Raw genomic sequence first — 23,696 nt, 5'->3', positions numbered from 1 at the left:
AGGAGTAGATTATTCATTGGCTATGGAGGAGGTATTGCAGGTGCCTCTCAGGTCTCTGGCACGAGCTGGGCAGATGGCACGAGATGGGCAGTTACTAAGTTGGGGAAGCCTAGAGAAAGGTGGGATTTTGCATGGAAAGAACGTGAACTTGGCTTTGGCCTTTTGCAGTTTGGAAACCCTGTGAGACATTCAGGTATAGATGTGGAATAAGCAAATGGTATTTGAAATGGTATTTGAAATTTGAAATGGTATTTGAATAAGCAAATGGTATTTGAAATCGAAATTTGAAAATAAGCAAATGGATGAAAACTCTTGGTAAGAAAAGAACAGAAAGATAAAAGGGCTTATGACTACTGTGACAGACTCGTAGATTTAAAAGTCCTGTTGCTAGGGGAACCTGGGTGGCTCAGTCAGTTAAGCATCTGACTCTTGACCTCAGCTCAGATCTTGATCTCAGGGTCTTGAGTTCAAGCACCTATGGGGCTCCATGCTGGGCGTGAGGCCTACTTAAAAAAATAAAAAATAATGGGGCGCCTGGGTGGCGCAGTCGGTTAAGCGTCCGACTTCAGCCAGGTCACGATCTCGCGGTCCGTGAGTTCGAGCCCCGCGTCAGGCTCTGGGCTGATGGCTCAGAGCCTGGAGCCTGTTTCTGATTCTGTGTCTCCCTCTCTCTCTGCCCCTCCCCCGTTCATGCTCTGTCTCTCTCTGTCCCAAAAATAAATAAACGTTGAAAAAAAAAATTTTTTTTTTTAAATAAAAAATAAAAAAAACTACAATAAAAATATTGGGGCACCTGGGTGGCTCAGTTGGTTGAGCATCTGACTATTGATTTCGGCTTAGGCTTGTGGGATCGAGCCCTGCATCAGGCTGCACGCTGAGTGTGGAACCTGCTTGGGATTCTCTCTCCCTCTGCCCCATCTCCCCCATTCACATACATTCTCTCTCTCTCTCTCTCTCTCTCTCTCTCTCTCTCTCTCTCTCTCTCTCAAATTTAAAAAAAAAAAGGTTTTTAAGTCCAGTTGGAGGAGATGGAACAAGACCAGGAAACTTGGGATAAAGAGCCAGAGAGGCAGGAAGGAAAAGAAAATCAGGAGAGCGTGATAGTGCCAAAGCAAGGGGAGGGTGTGTTTCAAGAGGGAGACTGTCCACTGTGGCAGAGGTTATGGAAAAACCAAGCAGAAGTTATTTACCTGTCTGGCCTGGTGAAATTGAGGCCCGGTTTCAGAGGCCTGGGGTCTGAGAGAACCAGGCCAGGTTCTCGTAGAAAATCCTCCAGAGGCCACCGTAGTGTGTTGCTTTAGAGCGGTGGTCCTCATACTCTTTTTTGCACATACCACCCAAAATAATTTTGATAAATGGTGTCACCCTGTAATTAAAAGATGTTTTCCCTGAAACTGATATTTTTAATTGTCCCTTTGTCGCCTCCAAGATTCTTTTTATTACCCCAGGCAACGTACATTAGTAAGATTCAGGGTGGGCCAGACATACAGCTTTCTTATGAAAACTAGCAGAACTACAATTAAGGAGGAAAAGCTGGCTCAGAGCCTCATCCTCAGGAACTTTCTCAGGTAGAGTACATAAGGAAGTTGAGGGTATAGAAATTAATTCCCTTAAAACTATCAACCCAACCTCATTTGTAATTAAAGACAGGCAAATTAGAACAATGAGCTCTTGCTTTCTCACTGACAAGACTGCATGACTATCTCTTGGGAAATCTTTGTGTATCATAGGGGTATTGCATACCTCCATTTGAAAGCCAGATTTGCAAAGGATTAGGGACAATCTAAAACTACTATCAGGTACTTGGAATCTGGAACTGACTGTTGGAGCCGGCTGGCCCTGATGAAATCAGAACCCTATTTTATTTTATTTTATTTCATTTCATTTCATTTCATTTCATTTCATTTCATTTCATTTCATTTCATTTCATTTTTTATTTTGCTTATATTTTCGTTTACAGACCCCTATTTTATTTTTAAATTTTTTTAATGTTTATTTATTTTTGAGAGAGACACACACAGAGTATGGGCAGGGGAGGGGCAGAGAGAAAGAGAGAGACACAGAATCTGAAACAGGCTCCAGGCTCTGAGCTGTCAGCACAGAGCTCGAGGTGGGGCTCAAACCCACAAATGGTGAGATCATGACCTGAGCCAAAGTCGGACACAACCTACTGAGCCACCCACGTGCCCCTACAGACCTCCATTTTAAATGCCTAAAGTTTGTAAGGCATTTATGCTTCAGAGATACATGTGGGCAGTTTGGGGGGAATCCTTCAAGTGCTTTCAGGCTCAGGCGTATTCCACCACTCCAAGGGATCATCTGAAGCTATATCATGGCTCCCAGAAGCAAGAGCCAGCCATCAGGGCCTGCTGGCCTCTATGCATTGAGTCCAGCCAGATTTAGCAACATAAAGATAAGGTGTAACTGTGAAGCAATATGACTAATTAGCACACCCACCCAAACTTATCCACTCCAACTCATTCATTCTCTCAAATCACATGTGCTAGGCAATGAGTGAGGCGCTAGTGTTACCAAAAAAAAATCATAAGCCACAGGTCAAGCCCTGGAGAAGCTCAGGGAGAGATGCATTATTATTATTATTATTATTGTTATTTTAAGATTTTAGTTTTTAAGAGCAGTTCGTTCTCAGTTGGTTAGGTGTGTAACTCTTGGTTTCGGCTCAGGTCATGATCTCACACTCTGTGCTGGGCATGGAGTCTGCTTGGGGTCCTCTCTCTCCCTCTCTCTCTGTCCCTCCTCCCTGAAAATAAATCAACATTTTTTAACAAGATTTTTTTTTAGTTTATTTGTTTATTTTGAGAGAGAGAGAGAGAGAGCACAACCAGGGGAGAGGCAGAGAGAGAGAGAGAGAGAGAGAGAGAGAGAGAGAGAGAATCCCAAGCTGTCAGTACAGAGCCCGATGTGGGGCTCTAACTCACGAACCACGAGACCATGACCTGAGCTAAAACCAAGAGTCAAATGCTTAACCATCTGAGCCACCTAGCTGCCCCCCAAAAAGAGATTTAATTTTTAAATTTTTTTTTTTTGACATTTATTTATTTTTGGGACAGAGAGAGACAGAGCATGAACGGGGGAGGGGCAGAGAGAGAGGGAGACACAGAATCAGAAACAGGCTCCAGGCTCTGAGCCATCAGCCCAGAGCCCGACGCGGGGCTCGAACTCACGGACCGCGAGATCGTGACCTGGCTGAAGTCGGACGCTTAACCGACTGCGCCACCCAGGCGCCCCAAGAGATTTAATTTTTAAATAATCTCTACACCCTATGTGGTGCTCCAACCCACAACCTCACGATCAAGAGTCACTCGCTCCATCTACTGAGCCAGCCAGGCTCCCCTCAGGGAGAGAGACTTGTAAACAAATAGTTGTAATACACTGTAAGGAAGAGTGAATAAGGTTCTGTGCAAGAGCTGGGGGAGCACTGAAGAAAGAATGTCTTGAGTGAGAGCGTTCAAGGAAAATTTCCCAATGCAGATCACATTTGAGTTATTTCTTGATAGGCACGTAGTGCATCAAGATAGAAAAAGAGGGGCGCCTGGGTGGCTCCATCGGTTGAGCATTTGACTTCAGCTCAGGTCATGATCTCACGGTTTGTGAGTTCGAGCCCCGCATCAGGCTCTGTGCTGACAGCTCAGAGCCTGGAGCCTGCTTCGGGTTCTGTGTCTCCCTCTCTCTCTGCCCCTCCCCCACTCTCACTATGTCTCACTCTGTCTCTCAAAAATAAATAAATGTAATAAAAAATTTTTTAAAAAGGAAAGAAAAAGAGATGATGGTGGAAAGGTGGTTCATGCGGAAGGAGCAACATGCCATTCTCAGAGCCAGTGTGAAGGAAGCACTCGACCTCAGCAGTCACCCAGGGACTCGCTCTTAGAAAGGCTCCCACCCATGTTCCAATGCTCTGCTGTCACTATCTTGGGATTCTTAATATTTTTTTAACCAAAGGGCCTGCATTTTCATTTTGCACTGGGTCCCACCAATTATGTAGTAGGTCCTGCAAGGGGACAAGACGAAAGCAGGGAGACCTGTCGAGAAGCTATTCCTGTCGTCCAAGTAAGAGATAATGAGGGGCTAAATTAAGATCTTGTCACAACAGCAATACAGATCCACGTTGTTCTTTTCAACACCTACCTCGTGTTCCTCTGTTTAGATGTAGCAGTGTCTCTGATTAGAAAATATTTAGGTTGATTTTGATCTTTTGTAATACAAAGACTGCTGGAATGAATAATTTTGTACATTTGTCTTTGTTCATGTATAAAGATTATCTATCTAGGATAAATTCTCAAAATTAGAATTGATGAGCCAAAGGTATGCTCATTTTCAAGCTTGACAGGCATTGCTAATTTGCGCTCCAAAGAAAGGATACCAGTTTATATCCCTTCCAACAGTACTTTTATTATACCTTCATTAACACTCTGTAACATCCAACTTTTTGATATTTGCAGTCTTGTCAGTGAGAAAGCAAGAGCTCATTGTTCTAATTTGCCTTTCTTTAATTACAAATGAGGTTGGGTTGATTATGGGTGCCTGGGTGGCTCAGTCATTAAGCATCTGACTTTGGCTCAGGTCATGGTCTCACAGTTCCTGAGCTCCAGTCCCACATCGGGTGAGTTTGAGCCACCTTTCGGGGGAGCTCAAGCCCTGTTTCTGGTGAATGGGTGAATGTGAACCCTGCTTCCGGTAAAACACGAGCCCTGGGTGAGCCCCACTTCTGTCACTCTCTCTCTGCCCCTTGCTCACTTGTGCCCTCTCTCTCTAAGAAAAAATGAGGTTGGTTATTTTTTATACAGTAGATTATAACTCCATTTACATTTCTGTTAACATGAAGCACATTTTGTCCTTTGCCAATTTTGAACTGGGTTATAGGTCCTTTTCTTATTGGTTTCCTTTTTTTTTTTTTTTATTTAATGTTTATTTATTTTGAGAGAGAGTGTGTGCACATGAGTGGGGGAAGGGCAGAGAAAGAGAGAGAGAGCGAGAGCGACAGCGAGAGCGAGAGAATCCCAAGCAGATTCTGTGCTCTCAGCACAGAGCCTAACGTGGGGCTCAAACTCACGAACCAAACCTTGAAATGATGACCTGAGCTGAAATTAAGAGTCAGATGTTCAACCAACTGAGCCACCCAGGCACCCCTTCTTACTGGTTTCTAAAAGATGTCTTAGGGGCGCCTGGGTGGCGCAGTCGGTTAAGCGTCCGACTTCAGCCAGGTCACGATCTCGCGGTCCGTGAGTTCGAGCCCCGCGTCAGGCTCTGCGCTGATGGCGTGGAGCCTGGAGCCTGTTTCCGATTCTGTGTCTCCCTCTCTCTCTGCCCCTCCCCCGTTCATGCTCTGTCTCTCTGTCCCAAAAATAAATAAAAAACGTTGAAAAAAAAATTAAAAAAAAATAAAAGATGTCTTATGTTAAGAAAATTAATAGTAAATATATTACCTAGTTTATTGTTTATTTATATACCTTATTACTATGTATAGTAATTATATATATAGTTATATTTTTATATATAGTAATACATTATAGTAATTACCATATAGTAACTTTATATATATTATATATATATATATAATATATATATATAAATTTTTTGCCATACAGATTAAGGCCTGAAGTTTTGAAACTGCCCACCTAAATGAACTGCTTTTCCTTTCTACTATATTACAATATATGCCCTCTTTTCAGGGAAAGGCCTTTGGAGACTATTACACTTACTTTTTAAAAGTTCAACTTGTATTTGCTTATTTTTTGAATAGATAACACATCCACATAGTTAAAAAGTTAAAGGACACAAAAATGTAGGCAGTGGAAAATTTCCCTGTCATCCTGTTCCCCAGCCACATAGTTCCCTTCCTGGAAGACAATTACTGTTATCAGCGCCCTGGGTATCCTTCCATATTTTATGTGTAAACAAGCAAGTGCACACACACACACACACACACACATTTGTTCCCCACTCTCACACAAATAGTAGCATACTCTAGCCTGTATTCTGAACCTTGCTTTTTTTTATTTAACATTGCATTTTGGAAATAATTTCCTATTAGTTCATAAAGTAATTCATTTTTGGGGGTGCCTGGTTGGCTCAGTCGGTTAAGCGTCCAACTTTGGCTCAGATCATGATCTCACAGTTCATGGGTTCGAGCTTCATGTCGGGCTCTGTGCTGGAACCCAGCTCAGAGTTCCAGCTCAGAGCCTGGAACCTGCTTCAGATTCTCCCTCTCTCTGCCCATCTCCCGCTAATTCTTTCTTTCTCAAAAATAAATAAAACATTTTTTAAAAACTAAAAAAATAATAATTCACTTTTTAAATAGCCTCATAGGGTTTCATTGGCTGTCCTCACTCTGAATACATTCATAAGTGGAAAATACCCCTAAGTCATTTGTTTTGAGGCTGGATGTGAGACAGAGGCAGGGAGTTGAACTGGGCCTCCCCTACATCCTGAGCAATCAGAACTTTTCCTTCCTCCATGCTTTCACCTTCCCATCTCTGCCAGTTAAAACTTCACAGTCTTTATTGCTTATGCGTGGTAATGTGCAGCATATATTGCAGATAAAACAATTAGTTTAAAAGACACGATCTGTGTACATAAGTTCATCTCAAATGCCACTTTTTGAAGCCTTCCTTGAGCTCTGCAATTTTCCCCAGCCAGAGTGACCTCGCCCCCTTCTGAAATCCTATAGGATGTTGTAAAGTGTCATGGTTATTTGTCACCATCTTTGTGGTTATATGTGCTCAAGTCTCAGCTCTTTTACCTGAACATTATCTCATTCACCACAGTACCTTCCAGAATGGCTGCTTAGTAATGTTTATAGAATTCTTGAGGTAATTAATGAATGGGCAAAGGTATAAGGAGTTAAGGACATAAACGTTAGTGTCAGACACTTGGGTTTTTTTTTTTTTTTTTTTTTTTTTTTTGGTTTTGCTCTTTTCTAGTGTGTTATTGGGTAAATCACTCTTCGTCTCACTCTTTCCTTAGAATCTACTTCATAGGATGTTGTGAAGATTAAGTGAGGTAATGTAGATAAATTGTGTTGCACATATAAGCCCTCGTTATGTGTCAGATGCCACAGTGGGAATTCAGAGGAAGGAGAGGGGTCAAGGCGATTTCCTGATCTGGATGGTGCTCTCCAGCCTCCTGTCTCTATTTCCTTTCAGATCCCAAATGAGGACATCACTTTTCTCTATTCCTATATTTTCTTTTTGGCTTTATCTTTTGAGTAAATTTGTCTGGCTTCAGGCGTAGGGCACTCCAGCACCAAGGGCTGTCCAGTGCTGCAGACTTGTGACCACTCAACTGTTACCTGCCTCTAGGAGAAGCAAGTGTCTCTACTCTAGAGATAGTTGAGCTAGCAGGTCAGTTTCCTCCTAACCTACATTAAGGAAGAAAATATTCAATGATACTTGTTCAATCATGGTAGGGAAGACTTTATTTGTGGAAAGGGGGGTATCACCATAGGTATAGGTTCCACTGCAATGGAATTTTGCAGTGGAGGAGAGAAATTAGACTCTACTCTGAATACAGCATGGGCAAAAGGGGGATATATAGTCAAGGAGTAGGATGAGGGTCAAGTGATGGAAAATTACTAAGAAGAAACATCAGGGGTAAGGGAGATTCTGGTTAAACAGACCTAACAGGATTTTTGCTGAAGACAGGCCAGGGTGACCAGACATTATCTGGGAGACAGTGGAGGATGAAAGACCTGATCACATATCAAGGTGATCAGATATGAAAGGGGGAGTGGTTCTGGTTAAATTGACTTAGCAGGGTTCTTGCTAAAACTAGATTTTTACAAGGAAGTGCATAGATGGGCCCAGGAGAAGGTTTAGAACCCTGACTAAAGTCTGGTCAAGCAAAGAATCTTTGTCATTGAATGGAAGGCATTCTGATATTGGTAACAAGAAGCCAATGTGATCTAGAAACAGACAAAGTTCCAGTGTCTTGGAGCTTCAGGAGTTTTGGTTCCGTTCTTGACTTATGTTGCCTTGTTGCAACAGCCTTATCATTCACCTCCCTCGTACATGAGGACTGTTGTGAGGAAAGCATCCTCCACAAGCTGGACAAAAAGCAAATAACCAATAATTGCAAATTCCCCTCTAATCTCTTCTCTGCACTGGTACCAACTTTACACTGTTAAAGGCTCGCTTCTTCCCTCTTACTGTGGATGAATTCTCCTAACACATAGTCAACCTCTCCACTTGTGCGCCTGCGTACTCATGGACATCGCTTCTGCCATACTTCTCCTCTCCCCTGCAGCATCAATTTCCCCCTCTCAGGGGATCATTCTCGGTCAGTGTTTCAACATGATTTCTCCCATGATGAAAACAAACAAAAACAACCCTATTTCGACTCTACTTTCTCCTCCAGCTGCCACATATTCTTCCCTTTGTAGCAAAATTCCTTGGAAAGGGTATATGTACTTAACATTTTCAATTCCTCTACTGCACCACCCTCTTGAATTTACTCCCAATCAGAGTTTTGACCCCTACAAGCCACCAAAACTGCTCTTCTCAAGATCACCAACAGCTCCACATTGGTCAATCCAATTACCACTTCTTAATCTTCATATGATTTGATCTGTAAGCAGCATTTAGCACAGTTGATTACTCCCTTTTCTTTAAAACACTTTCTTCATGGGGCACCTGGGTGGCTCAGTCGGTTAGGTGTCCGACTTCGGCTCAGGTCACGATCTCGCGGTCCATGAGTTCGAGCCCCGCGTCGGGCTCTGTGCCAACCGCTCAGAGCCTGGAGCCTGTTTCGGATTCTGTGTCTCCCTCTCTCTCTGACCCTCCCCCGTTCATGCTCTGTCTCTCTCTGTCTCTCTCTGTCTCAAAAATAAATAAACGTTAAAAAAAAAAAAAACACTTTCTTCATTTGGTCTCCAGGATTTCTCACAATCCTGGTTTTCTTCTTCTGCCTATTCCTTCTCAGTGTCTTTTTGATTCTTCATTTTCCCAACCTTTAAATATTAGATTTCCCCCAGGATTGGGTCATCACAACTCTTCTCTACCTACACTCATTTCCTGAGTAATTGCTTCTGATCCCTCAGCTTTTAAATATTATCTTTATTCTGAGAAACCCCAAATTCATAATTCCAGTCTAGACCTCCTTTCTGAAGTCAGACCCGCATATGAAACCATCTACTTGCCACATCCGCTTGGGTGTTTAATAGACATCTTCCACTTAATATGTCCAAAACCAAGCTCTCAATAGTTCTCTTCAAACCTGTCCTTCCTGCAGGCTTCTTTGTGTCAGATAGTAACAATCCCATTCTTCTAGTTACTCAAATGTTTGGTGTCACCTGATTCTTCTTTTTTTCTCTCATACCTCATATTCATCCATTGTCACATTCCGTCAACTCTACTTTCAAAATCTATCAAGAATCCAACTGTATCTCCCATCCCCACTTGGACTCTGGTCCAAGCCACCATCGTCCTGCATCGGGATTATTGCAATGGCTGCCGAGCTAACCTTTCTGCTTTCAGCCTTTCAACCTGCTCTCAGTGCAGCAACCAACGCGGTTCTGTTAAAGGTAAGCCAGAAGATGTCTCTTCTATTCTCAAAATCTTCCACTGGCCTTTTTATCTCAGGTGTTGTGCTCCCCTTCCATAACCTTCATCTCCTAATACTCTCACTTTTCTTCCACTCCAACCACACTGGTCTCCATTTTGTTCCTCCAACTTGCCAGGCAGGCTCTTGCTTCAGAACTTTCCCCCTTGCTGTTTCCTCTGCCTGAATTCATTTCTCCCAGAAACCTGCATGGTCCACTCCCTTGTTCCTTCAGGTCTTTACTGAAAACCCACTTTCTTACTGAGATCTTCCCTGTCCACCCTATCCAAAATTACACAATTACACACACATGCACATGCACACACATACCTTTCAGCTTTCATATCCTAGTTCCCTGCTTTTCTCAACAGCTATTCCTATCTAAAATACTATATATATATATATAAATTATTTGTGTTTATTGCCTGCCACACCAGTATAATGTAAGTTCTGTGAAAACAGGGAGTTTGATTTGGTTTGTTTACTGCTCTATCCCAGCACCTCGAATCATGCCAGGCACATCGAGATGTTTAATAAATTAATTGTTGAATAATTTGTTGAAATGTTATCATGTCTCTCCTTTATTCAAAACCCTTCAGTGAGGATCTGCTGTCTATAACAGGGTTCTCAAAGCTTTTAATCTCAGGATCCCCTTTATACTCTTAAAAACTATTGAGGACTCCAAAGAGCTTTTGTTTATGTGGATTATATCTATTGATCATCACCACACTAGAAATCAAAGCTGAGAAATTTTAAAAGATTTACATATTAATTCACTTATAATAACAAACCTGTCAACTTAAGTAATGCTTTTATGAAAAATAGCTATGATTTCCAAAACAAAAAAAAAGTTAGTGAGAAGAGTGGGATTGCTTTACATTTTTGAAAACCTGTTTAATGTGTGACTTAATGGAAGATAGTTGTATTCTCACATCTACTTCTGCAATCTGTTATGAAAGCCTCTGAAAGATCACACACACAGTCCACTCATGAGGAACGAGAGTTAAAAAAGACAAACAATGCTTAGTATTGTTATGAAAATAGGTTTGATATCACAGACCCCCTGAAAGGGTCTCAATCACACTCTGAGAATTGCTGGCCTAGAGCATAAAGTCCAAACTCCTTAGCGTGGCATTCGTATATATCTGTGCCTTGGGATATACAGTTCCTTTCGCACTCTATACAGCAAATTCCTGCTGGTCATTCAAGGCCCCTCTCACCTCCTGCCATCTCTGACAGCTATTCCTTTCTCTCTACTTTCATAATATTTTTCTTTTCTCTTATAGCATATATTATGCTAACTTCTTGCTATGTTTATGTCTATCTCCCCAGATGACTATCTTTCTACAGGAGGCAACTGGAAGCTAATCTTCTTTGTATCCTCAGACCAGCTAGCACCCAAAAGATAATTAATAAATATTTGTCGAATAAAGAAATAAGAGAGGAGGTGAAGGGAGAAAGGAATCTAGTTTCCCTATGGTGAGCTCTGGTACAGATACTTCCTGATAAGATTAGCAATATCTACGTTTCTCCTAGTATCTGCTCAGTTGACTATATAGTTTACAAAGTGAATCTGAACCCTTCATGTGGTCTCTCTTCATGAAGCAGAGAGGGCAGGGTCATTAGTTTTACTTTACAAATAAGGAAATGGAGGCTCAAAGAGATGAAATGACTTGCCCAAAGGTGCACTACAAATTAGGGACAGCCAATATTGAACCGTCGTATTTAACTCTAAGTCCTGTGTCTTTTCCGTGAAAAAAGGGAAAAGAGAAGTCGGTGCCCTGGTGATTCCATCTGATGGTATTACTCTGAAACCTCCAAACCTCTTCTTGGGCTGGCTTCAGAATGGTCTCCAGACCTTCTCTACTAGGGACCTACCTTAGGGTTATATTTTATAAGCATCCATTCGTTTATACCAATCTCTTCCCTTTTTATCATAAACTACCTACTGTCACCTATGTCTACCATCCCTGGTGTCTGGCTTGAATGTACTATTTCTTCCTTCTGGAATGCACCTTCTCCCAAAGCTTCCAACGTTGAGTAATTTGTTGCTCTTTCCTCAATGTTTCCATAACACTCTGTTCCCTATCTCTGTCATAATTTAACATGAAACCACATGACTTGTTATGTCTCTATCTCCCTGCAAGACTGTGAGCAGGAAATTCAATGGTGTGCATGCAGTCTTCAATCTCTGTGATCTCCCTGATTCTGCCAACTCCTCCTCCTCTCCTTGAAATGCTCCTCCCTTTTCCCATATACTCCACAACCGTGAGTGCTTAATCTTTTGAGCACTCTTTAGACTGAATATGTATGTCTCAACACAGGGTCCACAGCTTTTTGGTTTTTCTACTCCAATCTTTCAGTTTCTACTATCATATTGACCTTGGGGTTTCTAAAATATCTATTCCCCACTGTCGTCCAAACTCATTCCTATACCCTCTCAGGGATCTGGTGGCTGCCTCAGTCTCTGCATGCCTAAAACCCTTTGGCATCTTTCTCCTTCTGACACCTCTATTTCTGTGAAGACACTACCATTCATCTCCCTGGACTTGTCATTACTCCAAACCCCTTTCTTTAGTTTTTGGCTCAATGTCTCTTAACTCTTCCCCCAACCCTATCCTGGGGGGGGGAGGGGAAAGTGTTCTGAGGTCAGACTGCTTCCCCTCTGCCACGTACGATCATACAAAATTGGCAAACTCAAGAAAATAAAATAAAATTGGCAAACTTATTCAGAGCTTCCACTTCCTCATTCTAAGTTGGGGGTAATAATAATAGTGAATAATAAAAATAATGAATAGTGTCTATTTCATAGAATTTATTTATGAGGATTCAATGAGATATAATCTAGTAAAGGGCTTAGCCCAATGTTTAATACATACTAGGCATTTAATAAATGTTAATTATTATTTTCATCATTATTTCTTTATGCCTAGACTAGTGCAGTTGTCCCCAACTAATTTCCCTGCTTCCTCTGGTCATTATTCTGTACACTGGAAGGGGAACTAATATGGACCATTTATTAAGTACCAAGCACATCATCTTCAGAGCAATCTTGTGCAGTAAAATCAACATTGTTTTATAAAAATGGAAGGGCTGATATTTGAACATAGGTCTGATTCTAAAGCTTGTTCCCTTTCCACACCTCCAAATTACCACGTAACCATAAAACGCCATTTTCCACACACCATCCTGTTTTAAAAAATCCTTCAATCACCGCCCCCCCCCCCCCCCCCCCCCATTTCACTTCCCAGATTCATTGTCCTGGGAGTCAGTCTTCTACTTCCCTCACCTCCCCGGCACTTTCCTATAGGAACCCTGTGCTCCAGAGAAAGCATCTACCTCTACCACCCCAACCACATCCTAAACACTTTGATCTTCCTACCTGACATGCCCTCCTCTCCATTCCCCTCCCTTTATTTAAATCCAGCCTTTCCTTCAAGGCCTGGAGTCCCACCCTTCCATAACACCTTTCCTGACTTCTGTCCCCCATCAAGTCTCTCCTGACCCTTGGAGCACTTGCCTGTATCCTTTTTAACACTTGGTGTTTGCTGCCTTTTCTTTGCACTTAGGTTTTCTCACCAGACTGTAAACCTCTACACTTCAGGGAGTCCACCTCTCCTCTCTCTCTCTCTTTAAGTCCCAAGTAGTCCAAAGCCATATATATACACACACACACATATATATATATATATACATATATATATACACACACATATATATATACACACACATATATACACACATTTATATGTGTGTGTGTATATATATACACATATATACATATACATATATACATATACATATATACACACATACGTACACATGTACATATGTACATATGTACATACGTACATATATATACACATGCATATATATACACATATATATACACACACATATATATGTGTATATATACATATACATATATGTGTGTGTTATTATATATATATATATATATATATATGGTGTTCAATACATATAGGTTATTTTGGATGAAAGATGATCTTCTCAACTGGTTGATCTCTCTCCAACTTGGGGCTAGGGCGGGTGGGAGGGGGAAACGTTGGCAGCGAGGAAATGAACTTCACCTTAATTTCATCTAATGTCTCCCAGGGCTGCTCCCCAAAACACTCCTCAAGTCTATTCCTCGGTTTCTCACCCTCCCACCCCTCCCTTCTCCCCGGCCACCCTCTCAGACCTTCTCCTCCAGGGCCACCCCCGCCGTCACCCCAGGCCATCTCCTCAGTCCCCTCCCCCATGGCTGTCTCCCAGACTCCCCTTCTCCAGTGCCACCCCCTCAAACTCTGTCCCTCAGGGTTAGTCTTTTGGCTTCGGACCCCCAACCCAGTATATCTTCCCCAGAGCCATCGCTGTCGCGTGGTTGTATCTCTGGGACTATTTATTTAGCCTCTCCCCGCTCCCTCAGAGCTGCCCCTAGACCCCCGCCTTCAGTTCCATCCCTTTGGACCCTCCCTCCAGAGCTGTTCTTCTGGCCGCTGAGACCCCTCCCTGGCGCCGCTCCCCGGCCAGTGCCCCAGGGGTGGCCCGGAGCCGCCGCCCCCGCGGTCCAGCCCGGGTGCTGCCCTGGTGCCCCTGGCCGCCCCCCGCCGGGGCGGGGCGCGCGGAGGCGGGGGCGCGCTGGCGGCCGAGGCGGCGGCGGCGGCGGCGGCGAAGACAGGCGGGCCGGGCGCGTGTCCGCGGCGCCGTGACTCGGCGGCTCCGCAGCGGCTGCAGCGGGAGGACCCGGCCGGAGCCGCCGCCGCCGCCGCCGCCGCCATCGCAGCCGGGCGGCCGGGCCCCGCCGCGGGGATGCCGAGGAGCCGGGGCGGCCGCGCCGTGCCGGGGCCGCCGCCGCCGCCGGGCCGGGCCCCGCGCTGGAGCCGCTGGCGGGTCCCCGGGCGGCTGCTGCTGCTGCTGCCCGCGCTCTGCTGCCTCCCCGGCGCCGCGCGGGCGGCGGCGGCGGCGGCGGCGGCGCGGGCGGCCGAGGCGGAGGCGCCCTTCGCCGGGCAGGTGGGGCTGGCGCGCCGGGCCGGGGCGCGGGCTCGGGGCCTCCGGGCAGGGCGGGGGGCGGCGCCGGGGCCGGGCCAGGGTCGGGCGACTCTTGTCGCTGGGGGCGCGGAGGTGGCGCGCGGGGGTCCGCGCCCGGGGCTGGGCCGGGAGTGGGGTAGGGGGGACCCAGGGCAGGGGCCGGGAAGGGCCGCGGGGCCGGGAGGAGCTTCAGCACCGCGGACAGGGGCAGCGGGCGGGGGCGGAGCGGGAGGGTCGGGATTGTTGTGGTGGCGGTGGGGTGTGTGGCCTGCATGACTATGTGTGAGGGAAACCGTACAACGCCTCGGAGTAAATAGTAAGCGCAGCCAGTATGTTGTGGGCTGGGAGAAGAAACCAAGGATGTTCAAGCTGGAGAAGAGAGGATGGGGGGGGTTGGGGGACGGGAGGGCGGGGGAAAGACTCGATCACTGTCTTCGTATCTGAAGGGCTGTCACGTGGAGGAAGGATAGACTTGCTCTGCGTGGCCCCACAGGGCAGAATTAGGGTCAAAAGGGGTGGGGGTAGGGGCTGCAAGAAGACAAATTTCAGCTCAATATTAGAAGAAGTTTGTAACAATCAGAGCTGCTCAACCAGCTTAGGAGGCGGCGAGCCGCTCATCACTGACATGTGCAAGCAAAAGCTCCATGAGGAGATTGGATGGATACATGCATAATAATAATAATGCCAACTAGCATTTACTGAGCACTCACTAGGGGCCAGGCCTGGAGCTATGATTTATATCCTCATAACTACTCTATAAGATAGTTGTAATTATTACACCCCCCCCCCACCCCCCGCCGTTTTACAGATGAGGATACTAACTCAGGGAGCTTCAGTAACTTGCCCAAGGTCACACAGCTATCTAGTGATGGTGTTGGAATTCTAACCTAGGCAGGCTGACTCTAGTCCCTACATATTTAACCATGACACTATTCTATATCACAGAGGAGGTGGGGAGCAGTTGGATTAGGTAAATTCTCTGGTATCTTCCAACCTGGAGGTCTGCAGTTCTAATAAGTGATAAGTAATAATTTAAGACAGTAGTTCTTTGCTGAGGAAAATTAGAGTGATTGCCTCATTTAGCCTGAGATATGGAGTGTGTTTGTTGAAGCAAGAAGTCTGTTCAGAAGAATGTGCTGGAACAGGGATTCTTAATTAGGCATAGGACTCAGGGGGCCTGAAATTTTGTGCAATATTGTGTTTCTGCATGCAAATGTATTGTTCTGGGAGAGAATCCCTAGATTTCTTCATACTGTCAAAGGGGTACATGATTCCAAAAAATTAGGGTGTGTAAAAAGTCTCTTTTGCCACAGTTGGTAGTTGTGTTTCAAAGATCTTGTCATTGCTGGTTGACTTTTAGTGGAAACTTTCCCTAGCCTGTTTGCGTTTTCAGCTTTATTACATCTCAAAGTAATGGATTTCATAAATTTGTTTATGCCCTCTAAAAAAGTAGGATTCCCTTAGTCTTCCTGAATGCAAAGGGTGAGGTGGGAAGACCCTGGCCTGGGATTTAGGAGGCCTGGGCTTTAATCTAACCTTGGCCCCTGGTGGCTTCTTACCTTGGGCCGTTTCCTTGCCCTCTCTAGGCTTGAATTTTGCCATCTCTAATATAAAGAGATAGGGCTAGATGATCTCAACTCTGAAACTCTTTTATTCCTGTGATATTTCAAGCATTAAGAGGAGACTATTTTCTTAAATATGTCAGGATTTGGAGGAAAGGTTATGTGTACTCACACCTTATCCTTATCAGCTTTACAGGCTTTTATTATTCCACCTCTCTTAGCCTTTGTCTTTTCATGCTTAAGCTTCCCCCTTATGACCAGCCATCCATAGAACAGCCACATTCATCCTCTGGGTCATTGTAGTTACCTTTTTTTAGATATCCTTGGGCCCTAGTTTTCAATAGATGTGAACCTGACCACTGTCCCAAATGTGGGACTCTTTAGTCTTGCACAAAGGAAGGATGATTTCTTCTTTGGTTTTCAGGTCCATTCCTGCTTCTGCCTATCCGTTTGCCAGCCTTCCTGACCTGGACACGTTAGGATAATGCCTTTAGGAAACAATCTGCAGTAGTTCCCCGATCCCTTTCCTGGGTCAGAAGTGATAGCCTGGAACCCAACACCCTGTACGTGGATTATTTTTATCAGAGTGCATTACCTTACATTTCCTCACATTGACGTTTATCTGCCATTTTGCATCCCACTCGGTACCTTCCTTCAGCTCTCTCTCCTTTGGCAGATCATTTCCCTGCCTGAAAGGGTTTAAGATGATCTGCAGTCTTAAAATTTTCACTTTGCTCTACTTCTGGATCACTTATAAAAAATTTAAAACAGACAAGTCCCAGCATGGTCTCCTGGGGCCCCCTGAACTCTTAATTTCCTTTCATTCCAAGAAGTGACCCTTTATTTCTATCTATTGTTTCCTATCTTTAAGTGACTTCTCAGGCCCTGATTAAAAACAAACAAACACCCACTACTCTTAATTCCATGATGATTCCATTTTCAATGTCTAATATATTGTCCAGAAGTTTCTAAAAGATAGAGGAATTACATCCACTGCTTCTCTCAACAATTTGTACCTAATTATTCCTTCGTTGAACACTAGTAGGTCACATGATTGAAACCTTACAGAAATACAGTTGCTTTTCACCCAGCATATAATGTTTAACTCCTCTTTCTGTTTTTTAAAGCCTCTGGAGTCTGACCCCACACTACCTCCTCACTAGAAAGCTGCCTTTCCCACTGCTCATCAGTATACATTCTTACTCCAGACAAGCTTGTCTCTATTTTATCCTAAGACAGACTACCTGTGTTTCTCTGCACATCTGCACATGCTGTTTGCATCTGTATCTCCACTCATCCGTGACCTCTCCTTAAAGTTTCAGCCCCCCCCCAAAACAAAACAAAACAAAACAAAACAAAACAAAACAAAACAAAACGCCTGAGTGGCTCAGTTGGTTAAGTATCCAACTTTGGCTCAGGTCATGATCTCGTGGTTCATGAGTTCAAGCCCCGCATCAGGCTCTGTGCTGAAAGCTAAGAGCCTGGAGCCCGCTTCAGATTCTGTCTCCATCTCTCTGCCCCTCCCCTACTTGCTCGCACTCTCTCAAAAATAAATAAATAAATAAATAAATAAATAAATAAATAAATAAAGTTTCAGCAAGCCCTGCTTCTTCGGGAAACTCTCTGACTTCTCTAGTTATTTAGTTCTCTCTTTTCAGGGCAACACCCATTTAAAATTTTTTAAAATATTTAAACATTACTTGGGAGGAAAAGTTGCAGTTCTTAGGCAGGGCCTAAAAATGCTTTATGTTTTTAGATTGAATACACCGCCCAATGGTCATCATTAATTACTCAATTACTCATTCAGTGATTCTACTCTATCCCTTGTGCCAAAAGAGTTACATGGATCTGAAATAGATGCTTATGGACAGGTAGGTCTCAAGGTCCCTTCTAAAATGCTTCTTAGGGACAGGACTCATTGCCCACCTGTCCTTCCTTCATTGGAAATAGAGGTTATTCCTTTTGGCAGGTGGTCCCACAATTTCACCCTTGGGTTCTTTCATAACCTGCTCAGTAGGCTGTCATCTAATGGTAGTGACATACAATAGAGAGGCATGGAAAGGTGGCTGTGACCTTAGACATCACCAAATAAGCACATACTAGTGCTTCATGGACACTTATTGAATTGCTCTGAGTTGTCCAAGGACACAGACTCTGATAGTAGATGATTCAGAACTCAGAATTTGACCTGGTCTCCTGACTTCTTAGTTGAAAGCATTTTCACTACCTTTGACTTTTGATTTCATATCTCTGATCTTTCATTACCAAAAGACAAAATGAAAAAAAAAAAAAAACCACCTCATTCAGTCTGTTTCCTCCTTTGCATTCTTGAGTTTTTCTTTTGTATTTTGCACATCAGGGGATCCCTCTGATTCTCTAATTGCCTTCCTGTGTTTGGTTTATTTAAAACATCTCTTTCTCTTATTATTAGCTGAGTAGAATACCCTACAAATAATGTTTTGGCCCTCCTACTTTCCAGTTTGATTCTGAGGAAGGTCAGTGCAGACAGAAAGAGACCAGCTGATCAGCATGGTCCACACAAGTAACAAAGTGTGATGTCTGGATCTAAGGCATAATGGACTTCTGCCCTCTAGACCAGTTTTGAGGGATCCACTCTGGGTGGATGGAAAGCATTCTTTGGTTTACACATATAGTCAATGAATGTCAGAGCCCTGGATGAGGCTAGTGGTGGGGCAGGCCTATTAAGAAGCACTAACACATTCCCAAACCAAAAATTTCTTCCAATATGATCACAGCCTCCCAGTTTATCTTCATTTTTATCTGTAAAAAAAAAAAAAATTCTCACTGTTAGGAAGTTCTTCCTTTTACCTAATCTGAATCTAGTCTGCCGAATTTTTTATTCATTTTCTTATTATTACTGTGGCTTTTCCTATTACTTTAACGGTCTCTTATCTGAAAGGTGCTTTGCACTTTCCAGATGCTGTCATGTGTGTGGTCCCACTTGATCCTGGCAACAACACCATGGATGAGTTAGGGAAAATCTTGTCCTCATTTTATAGATGAGCAGAGGGAAACTAAGAGAAATGGTGTGACCTGTACACATCTTGTCGAGGGACCCACATGTAGCTAATAAACAGTAAGGCTAGGACTAGAAGCCTGATTTTCTGTCCTTGGTCTGAGTTCTTGTTCTAGATTACCACAATAGCCTTTAAGCCAATCTTTTCCACTTTCAGCTTGTCCCACTCCAATCCTTGAAAGAGGTTTTGGAGCAAAGGAAAGTAAGTTGATTGATCTTAGGACATGCCTAGCCTTATAATATGGTATAGTTTGACTCAAAATGAGAGGAACCTGTTCTTAATAGATTGCAGCCAGTGTCTAGAATAATTCTTGGCACATTCTAAGTATTTTTAAATTGATATTATTGTCTGTGCCCCCCCCCCCAGCTTCTCAATAATGCTTGGTACACAAAAGTCAGTACCTTTTTTTGAAGAATAAATGAATACATGTCAGAGGAATAAATAAGGGCTGGGGACCACAAAATGGGAAGGAGATGAGGCTCGCAGAGAGAATGTTTTAGAAAGAGGTTGGTATTAAAGATGAGCCTTTGAGGGAGGAGAAGGACAGACAACAGTGAGGGGGCAGTCCAGACAGAAGGAAAACCAGGAACTAAGGCTCCACAAAAGCACTTGCCATGTTTGGGAAACAGCAGATAACTAGATGTGCCTGAGGCATCGAGTTACTCACTATTTCCAGTAAGAGTGTATGAGAAGAGGCTGGACAGAGGGAGGCTGAAAGCAGATTGTGAAACTGGCTTTTGTCCAAAGGCTGAGGGGAGTCATTAAAGGTCTGTGAGCAGAGAAGTGACCTGCTCAGAGCCGGGTTGAGAGGTGGAGGGACTGGGGCCTGTTCCTGAGCCAGCTGGGAGCTGGCTCTAGCCCAGATGCCTTTAGCTTTTTCCTAACATAACTCAGATCTGTGTACCCGTTTTAGGGAATCGTGTGTGGATAAAAGTTGCGAATCCCAGCTCCAGCCCTCCCTGGCTAAGGGATTTTGGAACAAAAGCTTTGGTTTCTCTGGACCTTGAGATTGATTCCATTCACATCCTTTGCTAGTTTTCTTTCATCATTATCTCATGCATTTGTTTTGAAAGGCAACTTTGAACTAGGCTTTAATGACATATAGGAGAATGGCAAAGCCATATATATAAAAGGCAACATTTTCTCTCAAAGATCATACATGTTGTTATAACTAACCAAGTAGGTAGAGAAAAACAAGGTCGATTAACAACTTTTGTTAGCCATAATAATTTTAAAACTCAATTCTATACCACACACACTCATGGGCACACTGTTCTCTGTGCCCCAAAAGTGCTGGGCCACAAAGATGGGGGTCATCTGTCAACTCTTTCTTGCCTCACCTGCCTCAACAGAATCAATCCCCAAGCCCCAGTGATTCTTCCTCCCAAGTAGATCCTCCGTGTGTCCACTGCTCCCCACCTCCACTGCCTCCTTCATGTCTGAACTTCTGTTATACCTCGCCTGGACTTCAGAAATTTCCCACCTGCTCAGCCTCTCTTGCCTGCCTCTAATCCTTCTTCAAATGGCAGCCAGAACGACCTTTTAAAAATAAATCTACACAGGGGTCAGTTCTATCCAAAGCAAATATGGCCAAAGCTAAGATTTAACAAAGCTGGGTGGCGATTATCCATGGTTGTTTTTATTATTTTTATCCCTCTCTGAGTGCTGGAAATATTCAATAATAAAAAAATTTCTGAACAAAAAATTTGATCATGCTCCTCCCACACTCACCTTGCTTCAAATGGCTTTTAGGGTGAAGGGTTTTAAAGTACTATTAGTACTCTACTATCCCTTTTTCCTTTTGATTCTTATTATGGAAAATCTCAAATACATATGAAAGTAGAACAAACAGTATTATGAACCCCCTTGTATCCAGCACCCACCAGGCTGCTTAATAAGGCCTCTGAGGACCTGCATGACTGAGTCCTTCCCACCTCTCTAGCTTCCTTCTATCTAGACCATCTTCTTACCAAACTCTGGCCACCCTGGCCTTCTTTCTCTTTCTCTAATGTGCAGGCTCCTTCCCATCTCAGGAATTCAGTAAAATATTCTTTCTCTGGGGATGCTCATTCTTCCACCTTCACCCAGTCTTCTTCTACCCAAACACAGATCTCCACAGAGATGCCAGATACTCGGGGAAGAGCCATCCCTGACATCACAGTCTGTATCTCCTGTCAAACACATTCACAGCGCCTTCTCCCTTTCCTTCATTCCAGTCAGTGAAACATCTAGTCTTCCTTGTCTGACTCCCCCACCAGGGTGTAAGCTGCAGAGTTCTGGGGTGAATGGGCGGGGGTGGGGGGGGGGGATGACAGGAACATAAAACAGTATTTATAATGTAATGTGAAAGATGCTGTGAGTGAGTGGTACATAGAATGCCATTGGGAGAGCCAGAAGAAGTCCACTCACCCTTGGATAGCCCTCCCCGGTGAAGTGGCATTCAAGTTGCAGTTTGGTGGATATTTAATAGCTCATCATGGACAGGCCATGTGGGAAAGGCATTCTACAGAGGGCAGAGGGAAGGCACAGAGAGAGGAAACTGCAGGATGTATGCAGTCAACACAAGTAGGTCAGTAGCTACAGTAGGTATCCTTGGGGTGGGCAGTAAAAGGGTAGGACATGCCTGACAGAAGAAAAGGGTAGAAAGGTGCATTGGGTCAGATTGTGAAGCATATTGGGCGCCACGCTAAGGAGCTTGGATTTAAAACTGGCAGCAAGGAGCCAGAAGACAGGCTCCCCACTCCATCCAGTCAAGCTAAAATTATTATGTATTTCATACTTTATATAATGACTTAGCGGCAATCTACTTCAGTCATCTACCTGTTACAGCTGAAAAACTGAGGCCTGACCACGCTCCTTATCTTCCCTCTTCCATTTTCTTAACTCATCAGTACATCAAACCCCAGGGGACAGAAAACTGTGGCAGGGTGGCAGGAAGGCTCTGGAAAGGGTGAGGATGATGAAGCCTCCTCCCTTCTCAGAGAGTGAATAAGAGTGTGGTCCCTGTCCTGGCCTGGGGAGGAGGCCTCTCCAGAACTGGAAAACTTGGATATCCCAGTGCTGACCCAAAACCCCAAATGTGTCATCTCCCTGGGTATGGTGATTGTCTGGCTTGTGGTGGCCTCCTGGGAATGGGCCAAGGACACGGAGCGGAGCGCCAGGGAGTTCCCGCTACTGCACTTACCACCCACTCAAGAGCTGGTGGCAGCCAAGAGGCAACGCACGCACGCCATTAAGGTGTTTGTCAAGAAGCTAAGCTGGGCATTGTGGGCGATCCTGATGGCCCTTTTTAGACTGGCTGTAAGTGAAAAAAAAAAAAAAAAAAAAGAGTGCTTGGAGGCAAACCAGAGTTAGCGTGGAGGGTGTAGCATGACAGAGAGAACCCTCCCTAGGAGGCAGGGACTCTAGGCTCCATTTCCTCTATCAACTTGCTCTGTGATTTTGAAGTCATTTCTCCCTTCAGATTTTATTTTTCTCTTCTGCAAAACAAGCATATTAAATCAGATGGCTTCAGAGTATGTTGACCAGTGCATTTTCTAGATACCTGAATGGTTAAACCTTCAATTTTGAAAATTTAAAAAATTAGTTACAACTGAGGTGGGCTCCGCAGCAGGGCTGGGAGCTCAGCAGTGTGGCTGAAGGAGGAAGCAGGGCTCTGGTGAGACAGGAGCTGGGGGGAACTGACGCGATGGTAGGGCTCATCTCTGAGGCATCACCACCCCATGATCTGGGCTGTCAGCAGTGACCAAAGATGGTAGCCAATCTCTTGCAAGAGAGTGTGGGAGCAAGAACACAGACAACACCATTGTGAGGATGCTTACTATCTGCCAGAATCTGCTAAATGCTTCGCAGGCATGTATTAGTTTCCTGTTGCGGCAGGAACAAATTACCACCAAACTTAGTGGTTGACAACAAAGACTTCTCATCTTAGAGTTCTGGAGGTCACAAGTCTGAAACAGGACTTACCAGGACTAAAAGCAAGGTTTCTGTAGGGCTGGCTTCCTTCTGGAGGCTCTAGGGAGAATTCCTACCTGGCCTTTTCCAGCCTCTAGAGACTGCTCACGTTCCTTGGCTTGCAGCCACTTCCAGCATGGCACCACTCTGACACCTGCTTCTGTTGTCACCTCTCCTTCTCTGACTCTGACCCTCCTGCCTCCCTCTTACAAGGAACCCTGTGATTACATTGAGCCCACTTAAATAACCTAGGATAATCTCCCCACCTGAAGATCCTTAACTTCATTACATCTGTAAAGACTTCTTTGCCATGCCATGTGAGGTCACATAGTCACGAGGTCCAGGGATTAGGATGTAGCCATCTTTGCAGGGCCATTATTTTACCTGCCAGTGTATCATCTCACTGAATCCTCCTCACAACCCTTCTTTCATTATCCTCTGTTTAACAAATGAAGAAAATCAACCTTAAGGAAGTTAGGTCATTTGCCCAAGGACAGAGAGAGAGAGAGAATATGTGCGGGAGGGGCAGAGAGAGAGGGAGACAGAGGATCCTAAGCCG

General features: G+C 44.3%; 2 protein-coding genes across 5 annotated transcripts in view; one reads left to right on the top strand and one right to left on the bottom strand.

Annotated features, from left to right (window-relative positions):
* EDEM2 (ER degradation enhancing alpha-mannosidase like protein 2) overlaps positions 1-23,696 on the bottom strand; it is a 127,358-nt gene that overhangs the window by 67,433 nt on the left and 36,229 nt on the right. The gene's annotated exons all lie outside the window — the stretch shown is intronic.
* The window catches only part of MMP24 (matrix metallopeptidase 24), a 45,021-nt gene continuing 35,689 nt past the window's right edge, over positions 14,365-23,696 (top strand). The window contains exon 1 of the mRNA XM_023251672.2: positions 14,365-14,565. Within this exon, the coding sequence (XP_023107440.2) occupies positions 14,365-14,565 (201 nt within the window). The remainder of the gene's footprint in view (positions 14,566-23,696) is intronic.

This window comes from Felis catus, chromosome A3, assembly GCF_018350175.1.
Source record: "Felis catus isolate Fca126 chromosome A3, F.catus_Fca126_mat1.0, whole genome shotgun sequence".
Classification (NCBI taxonomy): Eukaryota; Metazoa; Chordata; class Mammalia; order Carnivora; family Felidae; genus Felis; species Felis catus.
The sequence above is the reverse complement of the archived record's forward strand: the minus strand, read 5'-3'. Positions and strand labels throughout refer to the sequence as shown.